This window comes from Mizuhopecten yessoensis, unplaced genomic scaffold (assembly GCF_002113885.1).
Source record: "Mizuhopecten yessoensis strain PY_sf001 unplaced genomic scaffold, ASM211388v2 scaffold10535, whole genome shotgun sequence".
Lineage (NCBI taxonomy): Eukaryota > Metazoa > Mollusca > Bivalvia > Pectinida > Pectinidae > Mizuhopecten > Mizuhopecten yessoensis.
The window spans coordinates 186,460-199,667 of NW_018408595.1; the positions used below are offsets into that span (position 1 = coordinate 186,460).

Below are 13,208 nucleotides of genomic sequence, written 5' to 3' on the forward strand. Positions count from 1 at the left end.
GGCTAATAACTTTGGTATTAATTGACCGATGTACATGAAACTTGGTCAAGATGTTCAGTTCACAAAAGAACACACTCAGGTAAAAAGTCAAGGTCAAAGGTCGAGGTCATAAGGTTCAAAGGTCCAGGTCAAATTTTGCATCTTTCACTGGTGAATATTTCGTTATGATGCATTGAAGCAATGTTGCTCAGAATTAAACAATGAGTCAATTGACCAAAGGTCAAGGTCACTGCGTCAAAGGTCAAGGTCAAATTTTGTATCATTTCACTGATGAACATTTTGTTATGACACTATGAAGCAATGTTGGTCAGAACTAAACAAGGAGTCAACTGACTAAAGGTCATGGTCACTGGGTCAATGTCAAGGTCAAATATTGTATCTTTTTACTGATGAACATTATTTTTATGTTATTATGAAGCAAAGTTGTTCAGAACTTAACACCAAGTCAAATGAATTAAGGTCTATGTTACGGGGTCCAAATGTTCAAGGTCAAGGTCAAGTTTTGTATTTTTCACTGATGAACATTTTGTTATGATGTTATGAAGCAAAGTTGGTCGGAATCAAAGAATAAGTCAACTGTCCAAAGATCAGGGTCACTGGGTTAAGGTCAAGGTCATTTGGGTCCAAAGGTCAAAGACAAAATGGATCTCTGACTTGGACCCTGGCTCTTGATGGAGGAGGTATTCAAAGTGAAATAAAACATATCAAAGCTAACAAATGAGTATTACACCGGTATTTACATTTCTGTTAGCCTAGCAATAGGTGGAAGGAAACAAGACTCACATCATAGTACATGTTAAATATGTATTTTGTTTCCTTGCGATTCTTTTTTGCGAGTCCAAATATTAGACCTCAAGCTCAGCTATTTGGGCAGATTGCTTCTTGATGATTATGGAGGATATATTGCCACAAGACGGGGCCCTTACTGACATGACAGTGTTCTAGTTGTAATCGGTTAATATCTCAAAACGAAATAATCACTTGAAATTACCGACAGGAACAGCCATACTTAAACAGGCTTTTTACAATTTAAGGTGACAACAGTGCAATTTATTTCTCTTTTGATGGATTCATTTTTTAAAATTTCGATTAATATGAAAACGCAAGTATCTAGATATATTCGTTCATTTAACATCTATAATTCATCCACCTAGACTCTAATATAAATAACGAAAATTAAATAAAGAACGAAAATGAAACACATTTTGTGATTATGTTTTTGGTTATTGACATGAAAGGGGCTCTAATTAGATTGATAGTAAAATTGGAATCCGCTCATTCGAACTCGTGGGATCAAGATTATCAGTTCGAGGAAAACCGGGTATTCGACGAATTCGAGGTTCGTCCGACATCGTCATTATTTTTTTATTAGACAGAACGACAGACAGTAGGAGCACTGCAGCTATCGCAAATAGTAGATGATCAAAAGTAAAAAAGAAGTTTCATAAAAATGACAACATTTAATAAAATACAAAATAGCTGAACAATGAAACGTATAGTCATCGGTATTAATATAGTTTTGCACATCAAGTGAATAAACGCTAAATCATCGATGTCAAAACATCGTCATGGAATAGGGGCATTCGAGTATTGCGAGTTCGAGTAAGTGGGGATTTACTGTATTCTCATCACGTACTAATAATTCTAAAATTTACCAGTTACATATACATAAAGTCTTTCACACTTTAAAGGATATTTCATATTCTTCCAATTTTGCTGAAGCGATTTCATTGTCATTTGGTTCTTATTACAGTGTTTTTATATTATTATTTTCAGTTATTGATAAATAAAAATAAATAAAAAAACGCTCCAAAAAAATAAGTTTACTTTGTAAACTAAATATAAAAATGTAATTTATTTTTCAAGATTGATAGTTTTTTATGAAAATGCTACTTATGTTCAGTAAAGTGAAAAATACTTTACATATTTTATATGCATTAATCGTTATCATGTATTGCTTGCCTGATCAATCCTCCCGACAACTTAATATCTGGTCGTGATATGCACTCTTATCACATCAACCAAGCTATTGACATGATTGACCGGGCGTCGAAATAAATACCGATATACACCACGAAATGCTGTCACAGTAAAAATGCATTATGTGCACATTTCAACAACACTACGCACCATCATTGCATCTGTGACCTGTGTTCTTCAACAGTTTGGATATGCTGTTCGGTGTTTTTTTCTTCCTTTATTTACCACTGCACATAGGTTTAATGGTACACTTTGTTATACACGTATTATACACGTGATCAATTCAATATGATAATGATTTTGTTAAATCATGTCAGTATAAATTAAGCCTTCTGTAGTATTGCAGACTTTAGAATCTCGATGAGGTCTTTATCTTGTGATTAACTCTCGACCTTTTCAAAATAGCTTTTCAATGATAAATAAGGATATCTATCAATTAATTGAGTATGGATTCAAACGTACACATGATTTTCTTTTAGCTTAAGATTTTCTTTCAATTACATGCATTTGAATGTTTATAATAATCGGACCCATGTGAATGGTTCTATTTTGGGGAAAAACGTTTTTAAAAAAAAGTAGTTTTTAAGTTGTAGAAGTGCTATTGGTACAGTGTTGACTTCTCTGTGCATGCTATTTCCAGGTATTTGGAGTAGTCCACATTTAGTCAAGCTGCTCTACGGACGAGTTATAGTTCTATCGTTTTTCCCGTCAATAAACTTGTCTTTTATTGCATATTGTAGGCTGATTCTAGGTTTTTAATGTTCTAATCACAGTGACACCATTAGATGCAATAGTTTCTTATCTTTAAATGAGATAACAAAACAACAATAACAAAAACATATAAATATATACATGTCTAAAACACTGTAAAAAGAGTTTCTTAGTACTCCCCTATATAAATACATTATATATATTTTACCTTTAAATTTATCAAACTGGTAGAAAAAAACACTAATCTGCAGTTAAAGTTGCGGCAGATTTCAGCCAAAAGATGTCAAAGAGGATATTACTAGCCGCTGCGGAAAGTGGCAATATATCCCATCAGAGGTGGCATCAGGTAACACCTTAATATCATGATACATCGATGGTCGCTTTCAGATCAACGCTGATAATTCGGTCGTTCGTTTATTTGGAGAGAAAGATCAATCACCTATTCAATTGTCGTAATTGGGAACTCTTAATGGAAACAATGGAATGACGTCACATTTTCAGGATAGTAATTTGTGCTGTGGTTTGGGTAATTACCGCTGTCAATGTGACGTAAGTATTGTAATACTCCACTTAAAGGTCTCTTTACCTTCAACGGTGGCAGCCATAATTTCACAAGGAGCTACAAAGTATATAATCACATCTACTTATCATGAATTGTTTATGTTTGGGCAGATTGACAATGAGTCGTCGCCACAGAAGGCTGTCAAGATCGCACCGATAGCTGGGGGCGCCACGGGAGGAGTGATAGTGCTTGTAATCGTGGTGGTGTTGGTGATAAAATGGCGGAGAAGACAGCCACAACAGGTATGTCCTCCAGCTTCTCCTCCTCCCTTCGTCCTCTTCCCTCTTCACACTCGAAATCCGTCCCGAAGATTCCAATCCATTTTCCTGATACTGATGATTGGTTTAAGCATTTTGATTTGACACGCGTTTAACGCTGACAGACATCTTATATTTGATGTTTTCATTTTTGATTCTAAATCAGTTTTTTGTTCTTCAACAGGCAAGCCAAAAGGATCAGTCACTAATGAAAAACACAAATATTTCGTATAATTCAACAAATGAAGTAGATTTGCACATCAAGGGCCATCAAAATTCAGTTGATCACCAAGACGGACAATTTGGAGCAGAGAAAGATAAACGACACGACAATCCGATATATCATGAGGATGAACAGACCCAATTGTGATGCGTTTTCTGCTAAGTTTGTATGCATTGTAATTCACGTGACATGTCTTGTATAAAAATAGCCCGACATGTCACGTGAAATTAATTCAAACTATGGTTTAAGCAATTGGTCCTGGAAGACTTAATCAAATACTTTTAGCAAAAACGCATTTAACGGATAACGCATTGGACTGTGAGAAAGAGGTACCCAATAAATGTGACCATATATAACCTCCTGTGATAAATAGATGTGACCAATTAATGTGACCATCATTAACATCATGGAAAACAGAGGTGATCGTTGGAGGTGACCAGGTGTAACCTCCTGTAAGATAGAGGTGACCTATATAGGTGACAAGGTTTAACCTCCTGTAAGATAGAGGTGACCGATGGAGGTGACCAGATGTAACCTCCTGTAAGAAAGAGGTGACCGATATAGGTGACCAGGTGTAACCTCCTGTAAGATAGATGTGACCGATGGAGGTGACCAGATGTAACCTCCTGTAAGAAAGAGATGACCGATATAGGTGACCATGTGTAATTTCCTGTAATATAGAGGTGACCAGATGTAACTTCCTGTAAGATAGAGGTGACCAGGTGTAAACTCCTGTAAGATAGATGTGACCAGGTGTAACCTCCTGTAAGATAGATGTGACCAGGTGTAACCTCCTGTAAGTTAGATGTGACCAGGTGTAACCTCCTGTAAGACACAGGTGACCAGGTTTAACCTCCTGTAAGATAAAGGTGACCAGGTGTTACCCCATGTAAGATAAAGGTGACCAGGTGTAACCTCCTGTAAGATAGAGGTGACCTATATAGGTGACCAGGTTTAACCTCATGTAAGATAAAGGTGACCAGGTGTAACCTCCTGTAAGATACAGGTGACCAGGTGTAACCTCCTGTAAGATAGAGGTGACCAGGTGTAACCCCCTGTAATATAGAGGTGACCAGGTGTAACCTCCTGTAAGATACGTTGACCAGGTGTAACCTCCTGTAAGATACAGGTGACCAGGTTTAACCTCCTGTAAGATAGAGGTGACCAGGTGTAACCCCCTGTAATATAGAGGTGACCAGGTGTAACCTCCTGTAAGATAAGTTGACCAGGTGTAACCTCCTGTAAGATACAGGTGACCAGGTTTAACCTCATGTAAGATACAGGTGACCGATGGAGGTGACCTGGTGTTATCTTCTGTGGGATAGAGGTGACCGTATAGGTGATCAGGTTTAACCTCATGTAAGATAGAGGTGACCAGGTGTAACCTCCTGTAATATAGAAGTAACCTGGTGTAACCTCCTGTAAGACACAGGTGACTAGGTTTAACCTCCTGTAAGATAGAGGTGACCAGGTGTAACCTCCTGTAAGATAGAGGTGACCGATGGAGGTGACCTGGTGTTATCTTCTGTGGGATAGAGGTGACCGTATAGGTGACCAGGTTTAACCTCCTGTAAGATAGAGGTGACCAGATGTAACCTCCTGTAATATAGAAGTGACCAGGTGTAACCTCCTGTAAGATACAGGTGACCAGGTGTAACCTCCTGTAAGACACAGGTGACCAGGTGGAACCTCCTGTAAGATAGAGGTGACCAGGTTTAACCTTCTGTAAGATAGAGGTGACCAGGTGTAACCTCCTGTAATATAGAGGTGACCAGGTGTAACCTCCTGTAAGATACAGGTGACCAGGTGTAACCTCCTGTAAGATACAGTTGACCGATGGAGGTGACAAGGGGTAACCTCCTGTAAGATATAGGTGACCAGGTTTAACCTCCTGTAAGATACAGGTGACCGATGGAGGTGACCTGGTGTTATCTTCTGTGGGATAGAGGTGACCGTATAGGTGACCAGGTGTAACATCCTGTAAGATAGATGTGACCGATGGAGGTGACCTGGTGTTATCTTCAGTGAGATAGAGGTGACCGATAGAGGTGACCAGGTGTAACCTCCTTTAAGATAGATGTGACCAATGAAGGTGACCTGGTGTTATCTTTTGTGAGATAGAGGTGACCGATAGAGGTGACTAGGTGTAACCTCATGTAAGATACAGGTGACACACCACATGAGTACACGATATAGAAATACAATTGTGCTGGTCAGAGAGATCGAATCGGACAGTTATGAATACTAGATGATGAAATGTATGCTGTATTATAATGATAAATTGTACTTTGGAAACTGGAAACACAATTAATTGTTTATACCGGAGATCATAATTCATTATAGAAACTAGAGATCATGCTTGCTTGGTAACATTATGTTATAAAAATTAGCACATTATATACAGTTGTATGACTGTCAATTATATCCTGACGTTTATGTCAAGTATTTCATGATGTTTATGTCAATTATATCATGATGTTTATGTCAATTATATCTTGAAAACGTTCCTTAAAACGTCCTCTATATTGTTGACGTTTTCATTGAAGAAATATTTTCTGGTTTCGATTTTGTTGATGTGTTTTTGTATCCTGCTTCAAATTGTTATTTACTTAAATTAATTTGAATTCATTTATGGTTTATAACTCGGTCTTATGGTAACATATTTGCTTGGAGAGTTCGAGTAATGTTCTATGACTTTGTTGTAAGTCTAGGAAGGTTAGCTGAAGTTGTCTCATTTTTACTTAGATTTTCCTTCATATCAATAAAATTTAAATTTGTCCGTTTATTACCCGTACAAACAATAATGCTACCTGATGTTTGCCTTATAGTTATTATCACCTAAGGCACCTTGTACACAATGTATCATCTGTATGTCTATACGGAAAACATCTCTAATATGTATACACTCTACATAAAAGCAACAGCACCATTGAAACTTAACTTTTATGCATTTACAGTCATCATTATGACATTCTTCATCAGGTTGACGTTGCCATTTAAGTATTTAGTAACCCGTATCTAGTTAATATCTGCCTTTGCAAAAGGGACTATCCGAAAAAAGGTTACATTTCGTCAGAGTATGAGGCCGGTACGATAGACAATTGTTAAACTGAAACTTTTTTCTAGACACGAATTGTCACGTGTCAGCGTTTACTCTGTATATATGATTCTGACACTGTTATCTGTGTGGTAGCGGACTTCGTAGTCAACTCAATGTGTGCTCTCTATCTGATATGATCAGTGGGATTAATGCGAACATGACTTCTTCCTAGTTGTTGTTGATTGGTCACTGTGGATCTGACTACTTCAGCTGTACTGACGATTTGTTTACAAATTCAGTCAGATAAAATGATTATAAATGCAACCGTACACGTGTTGGATCGGAAAAGGTAAAGGCACTACGATAATATATTAAATGTTAAGTGGCACATGGAGAATGGAGTAATANATGACAGGAAGTAACACATGAAACAGGTAGAAACACATGACTGTACATACATGCCATATCTCACGTGAATATGAAATACTTTGTAATACAACATTTGTAATGATTGATACAACTTTATTTTTCCATAGCGATCGTATAATATAATGCCATATATGACTTTGAATACTACACAATTATTGACTTCATGTGAGGTTTCTTCATGATTTACGAACCTGGTTGATTAAATATAAATCGAGGATGAAGCCAACAAATTCATGTTCAGGTTAGGTCAGTTACTGAAATCAAAAAGTATTAAATTATATGTCATTATAAATGTAACCGTCTCATCCTTTTGTCACATTTGAATTATTCTAAATTTTAATGTAGTCTGTCACATAGATATCTATTTGGTTTAAATTGAGCCTGTAAAACACTGACATATTCGTCGCATGACTGATCCCATCCAACCTAAGTAGTAAATGCGGAGCAGACAAATTTAATTTATTAGATTGAGGTCTGTGCTTGAACTGGAAACAATCTACCCTATCTTAGCAAGAGCTTTGAATGAGGACAGTGCTATCATTGATATTACATAGCATATCTATTTTTATTATAATTATTACCTTTATATTTTCCAAATTAGGGTTACAATTGCATTCCATATTAATAAACACCAAATAATGTAATACTTGAAACAGAACAATGGATAAATATTTCATACATGTAACAAACATGTATTTATCTTATACGGACACTATGCACATTTCATATTTACCTTAACGGTCATATAAGCATGTACATATATAAGTCAAGAAAGTGTCATACATACGTTTGTAGCTACCAGTTACACATACATGTAATGCTATATAGGGTTACTCTCAAATCAGCTGCTGTAAATCTTTTTACATTTTTCAGACCTATACCACAGAGATAATTCTGTCACGTTAAAAAACCCCAGAATGTACCGTAGCTATCATCTGTTATAACACATTGAAATGTTGTGATGTGGAATATCACTAAATGTAACCTAGCTTTCATTTTTAAATACATTCAAATGTTGTGATGTGGAATATCACAAAATGTAACCTAGCTTAACCTAGCTTTCATTTTTAAATACATTCAAATGTTGTGATGTGGAATATAACAAAATGTAACCTAGCTATCATCGTTTTAATACATTTAACTGCTGTGATGTGGAATATAACAAAAAGTAACCTAGCTATCATCTTTTTTAATACATTCAAATGTTGTGATGTGGAATATAACAAAATGTAACCTAGCTATCATCTTTTTAATACATTCAAATGTTGTGATGTGGAAAATAACAAAATGTAACCTAGCTATCATATTTTTTTAAGATATTTAAATGGTGTGATGTGGAAAATAACAAAATGGAACCTAGCTATCATCTTTTTAAGATATTTAAACGGTGTGATGTGGAATATAACAAAATGGAACCTAGCTATCATATTTTTTAAGATATTCAAATGGTGTGATGTGGAATATAACAAAATGTAACCTAGCAAGCATCTTTTTAAGATATTTCAATGTTGTGAAGTAGAATATAACAAAATGCAACCTAGCTCTCATCTTTTAAACATATCTAAATGGTGTGATGTGGAATATAACAAAATGTAATCTAGCTATCATCTTTTTAAGATATTTAAACGGTGTAAAGTGGAAAATAACAAAATGCAACCTAGCTATCATCTTTTTAATACATTTAAATGGTGTGAAGTGGAATATAACAAAATGTAGCCTAGCTATCATCTTTTTAATACATTTAACTGTTGTGATGTGGAATATTACAAAATGTAGCCTAGCTATCTTCTGTTATCATACACTGAACTGGTGTGATGTGGTATAAACATAATGGAACACGCGTGCATGTATTATATTTTTTAATCGCAAACTGTTCAGGTCTATCCGTTATACTGTCAAGGTAATCGGGGACAATTCATTGAGTGACGTCAAATTCAACAGAAATTCCCTGCTGATGTTAGCCGCCTTACGAAAATGTGGAGGATAAGAAAGCAGACCTTGACATTGTTCCGCCATTTGTTACACCAGTTTAAATGTTTCATATCGGAAGAAACCACTAAAAAGCATAACAAAATACTGTGGTTTTTTTCAGTGTAAGAATAAAGCAAATTTCAATCTAAAAATAATGCTTGGAAGGTTTATTGTATCCTGTTATATGTGCCTATATATACAGGGAGAGAGATTTTTGTACTATGTCTATAGCTTTTTTAAATAGCATTTGCGTAATATCATTTGTTTATTGGCAATGCAGTTGCATATTGTATTTTAGACTTCAGGTCTACCTTGCCCATGACTAGGCCCGTCGGCTAAGCCAAGTCACCCCTGCAGGTCGGGGATTGCGAAAAATTACACCTACTGTACCCACTGCATAACCCTGTAGGATTAGGGATTTGCTTGTATTCTCTCTTCTTGGGGACACAAAAGCAACCAAATTTAATTTGTTGCTTCATTACAATATTTGGGTTTCTTCTATTTCTCTCTTATTCCAACCTCTTTGTTTCCTCGCGCCTTGCAAGGCAAAGCCTCACTTTTGGCTTTGTTGTTGAACGCATTCCAGGACATACCAAAGTCCTTGAAAATGGTAGTTGTTATTCCCTTTTAACGTTCAGCAGTTACGGTAATGGCAACACCTGGTGCACCCATTGTCATGCTGTCCTGAGTTCCTTCAGCATGGTATTGCTGTGAGGTAGCACTATAAAGATAAGTCGGCATCAGATCCGCTTTATTACAAAGAGGCAATTACACCAGCGTACTCTGTCACCAGCACACATACACACATACATGCATACACAATACACATGGAGACACGTCCTTAAATGGTCTTAGCTGTTTATAGAACGTTAAACTAATCAAGTGCAAGGTAGTCCTCCCCATAATACTCCAGATGAATTTGAAGACTGAAGCCGACGACCTGTTACTTTAACACGAAAATAATGTGTTTTATTTGAGAAAGCTTTCTCTTTTAATTTCAAATGATTTCTAAGCGGAGTGTGTTAATATCCTTTTCACATTATGATGGATTTTGCTGCGATACATGTTTATTGTTCTGGATAAAATGCAACATTTTTAGTCCAGAGTACAGATGCACGCAAACTGTCATTTTCTTTAACATTCAAAGGTTAGCCTAAATCCCATAGTAAATGTCTATTGTATGAACCATAATATCTTATCTTTATGTAAATTGTGTGTCTTACATAACGTTTCATATTTGATGAATAAAGACATGAATAAATGAGTAGTAGTGTAGGCTTATTTGTATTGTACGGGATGCAATATGGCGTATTATTGGAACCTGATGTAACATGTTTAAACATAAACCTCCCACATCTAGTGACAGGTTTAGATCATGTTAATTCAACTCCAATGGTGATACATGTATTTTTAAATGTGAAAAGAAAAGAACCAACAGTTAATTATTATTTAATTCCTCAAAGAAATGAAAAGTAATTACAGAAAGTTAGAACAAACAGGAGTTCTTTATGTCATGATGATTTATGAAAGTTTACGACTTTGTCCCGATATTGCCTGACTTGCAGTACTGTATACGTGTATTGTAATATTGGCTGAGTTCATAAACAAAACGTGCAATTATTAAACTGATCATTTATATACACTGATTCAACAAAAGTGACCATTTAAAAACAATAAAAAAAACTTTAACCGACTAACTGGAAGAAATCACTAGAATACGAGCAACTTATGTCAACACGTATGTCAATTTGTAGCTTTCAAAAAAGAAATGCGTCTTGCTATTTGGGACACCTTAAGATGCATCATACAGAATGGATGTAATATTCGACTTTTTAGACTCCTGCATGTCTTGAGCAGCAATGACGGACGAACCGCTGCTGCCACGGATATTTTCACTGAATAGTGTGGAAAATATTAGCATACGAATATTTAACCTAAAACAGATGAAACGGATGGGTTTCAAATTTTGACAGGATCGGGCGAAAACGTATTTTTTCATGAACTCATCCAATTTTTATCCGTTCAATAGTTTAATTCCAGAAAGGAAAGAAGTCAAAGTATTCCTGAGTTCCAAAACATATACATGTATTCAGCATACATCAGAAACACAGCCCTATGGGAAAAGAAGACTGACTTTATTGAAAGACAAGGCTGTGAAGACACGGCCTGGCACGGCAACACAAAGAGCTTCTTCCCAAGAAAACAGTAGCCTAACATTTCAGATAGTGTATGGGCGACACCAACAGCATGTTCCCAAGACAACAGTGTAGCATTACATTACAGATGTTCTATGAGCGGCACAGAAAGTATGTTCACAAGACAACAGTAGCCTAACATCACATATATTATGTGGGCGACACGAACAGCATTTTCCCAAGACAACAGTGTAGCCCAACATCACAGATGTTCTATGAGCGACACCAAAAAGCTTGTTCAGAAGACAACAATAACCTTACATCCCAAATACTGTTTGGGCGACACGGACATCATGGTCCCAAGACAACAGTAGCCTTACATCACAAATATTGTATGGGCGACAAGAACAGCATGTTCTCAAAACAACAGTAGCCTAACATCACAGATAGTGCATGGGCGACACGAAAAGCATGTTCCCAAGACATCAGTAGCCTAACATCCCAGATATTGTATGGGCGACACGAAATGTATGTTCCCAAGAGACCAGTAGCCTAAAATCACAGATTGCGTAGATGAAACGAACCGCGTGTTCTTTCATTTGTTTTACTCAATGCAATTATGTTAAGTTTAGCAAAATTTCAAACCGTCTTTTACTGTTCAAACGTTTTACTATCATCCAGTTGTTAAGAAAAACAACTTTGATCTAAATTGAGTAGGAATTGTTTTCATGACTCTTTGTGTTGTCGTTGTGCGTCCATTTTATCAAAGTTGTAGACATAGAATGGGGTTGAGAGTCGTAGACAGATATTGTTTTACTTGTCGTAGGTAGAGACTTGTTTTTACTAATCGTAGATAAAGAATTATTTTGAATAATGGTAGACAAAAATCTGATTCGAATATCAAACAACACCTACATACATTGGTATACTTTCATATGGTATGTACCTGCATGGATTTGTGTGTAGACTCAAATGCATATTTATTTTCCTTTTAAGGACTCTAAATCTAAATCTAATCAGAACCCCGTTGGGACCGGGCTAGCTATGTTATTGATCTGTTAATGCCCTTGTTTAAACGATACCTTAGTTTTATACGGGTGGTAATGTTATGTTTATACACTAATGACACCGTTGTGCAGGACTGCACGCATATCCCGGACACCTTGAGTATACGTTTAAGTTGTTTGCATTGACACTTTTCATACGTCTATAGAATTATAACTGGTATCTGCAATCGTCGCGGGAGAGGTGTTGCTTAGCTGGTAAGACACATGTAGCAATTCGTGATCAATACATATCAAACAGGAGTTATTTAGAATTTTACATCAGTAGGAGTCTTATGAAAAACCGAGTCTAGGCGATCAGTGGACATGCTCTCAAACCGCATAGTCAAGTGGAGGATTTTAGAAAAGGAAATATATGTCGAATTGTTGTATCATAGCGCGGATAAATAAAAGTAAATAGATATATGCCGGTGACTGCAAATAATGATGAATGTCTTAATACAATTAAAACCCTGCAGAACTAAACAGCAGAACCAATATACATTTAACCAATTTATTGTGTATTGTTTTTTTTCCCTATCAATATCCTTTATGTTCTAGTTTAGGATGAGTTCTTTTAGTTTTCCTTGTTGCAAAACAAAAGACAAAAACTTACACAGATGCGCTTTTATCAAGAAAATTCTTACAGAGACAAATTACCGAAGCCTGTAAAACTCACGACAATGCCTTATCTCACAGAAAACAATAGTACATAAGGGGGTTTTGAGGCGAGGGAATATAGCACAGATTGACCACCCACCCTATCAACCAGATCTACATATATTAGTCTATGTGACTTCTTCTTGTTTCCTTTACTAACCAAAATACTCTCAGAGAAGCTGTAGTGCAATTTCCCA

The 13,208-nt window shown here is 36.2% G+C and overlaps 1 protein-coding gene across 1 annotated transcript in view; it reads left to right on the forward strand.

Moving 5' to 3' along the window:
- The window catches only part of LOC110461024 (fibropellin-1-like), an 11,405-nt gene extending 6,626 nt beyond the window's left edge, over positions 1-4,779 (forward strand). The window contains exons 10-11 of the mRNA XM_021514290.1: positions 3,364-3,495; positions 3,695-4,779. Of these exons, the coding sequence (XP_021369965.1) occupies positions 3,364-3,495; positions 3,695-3,880 (318 nt within the window). The 3' untranslated portion in view covers positions 3,881-4,779. The remainder of the gene's footprint in view (positions 1-3,363; positions 3,496-3,694) is intronic.
- The last annotated feature ends 8,429 nt before the right edge of the window (positions 4,780-13,208 follow it).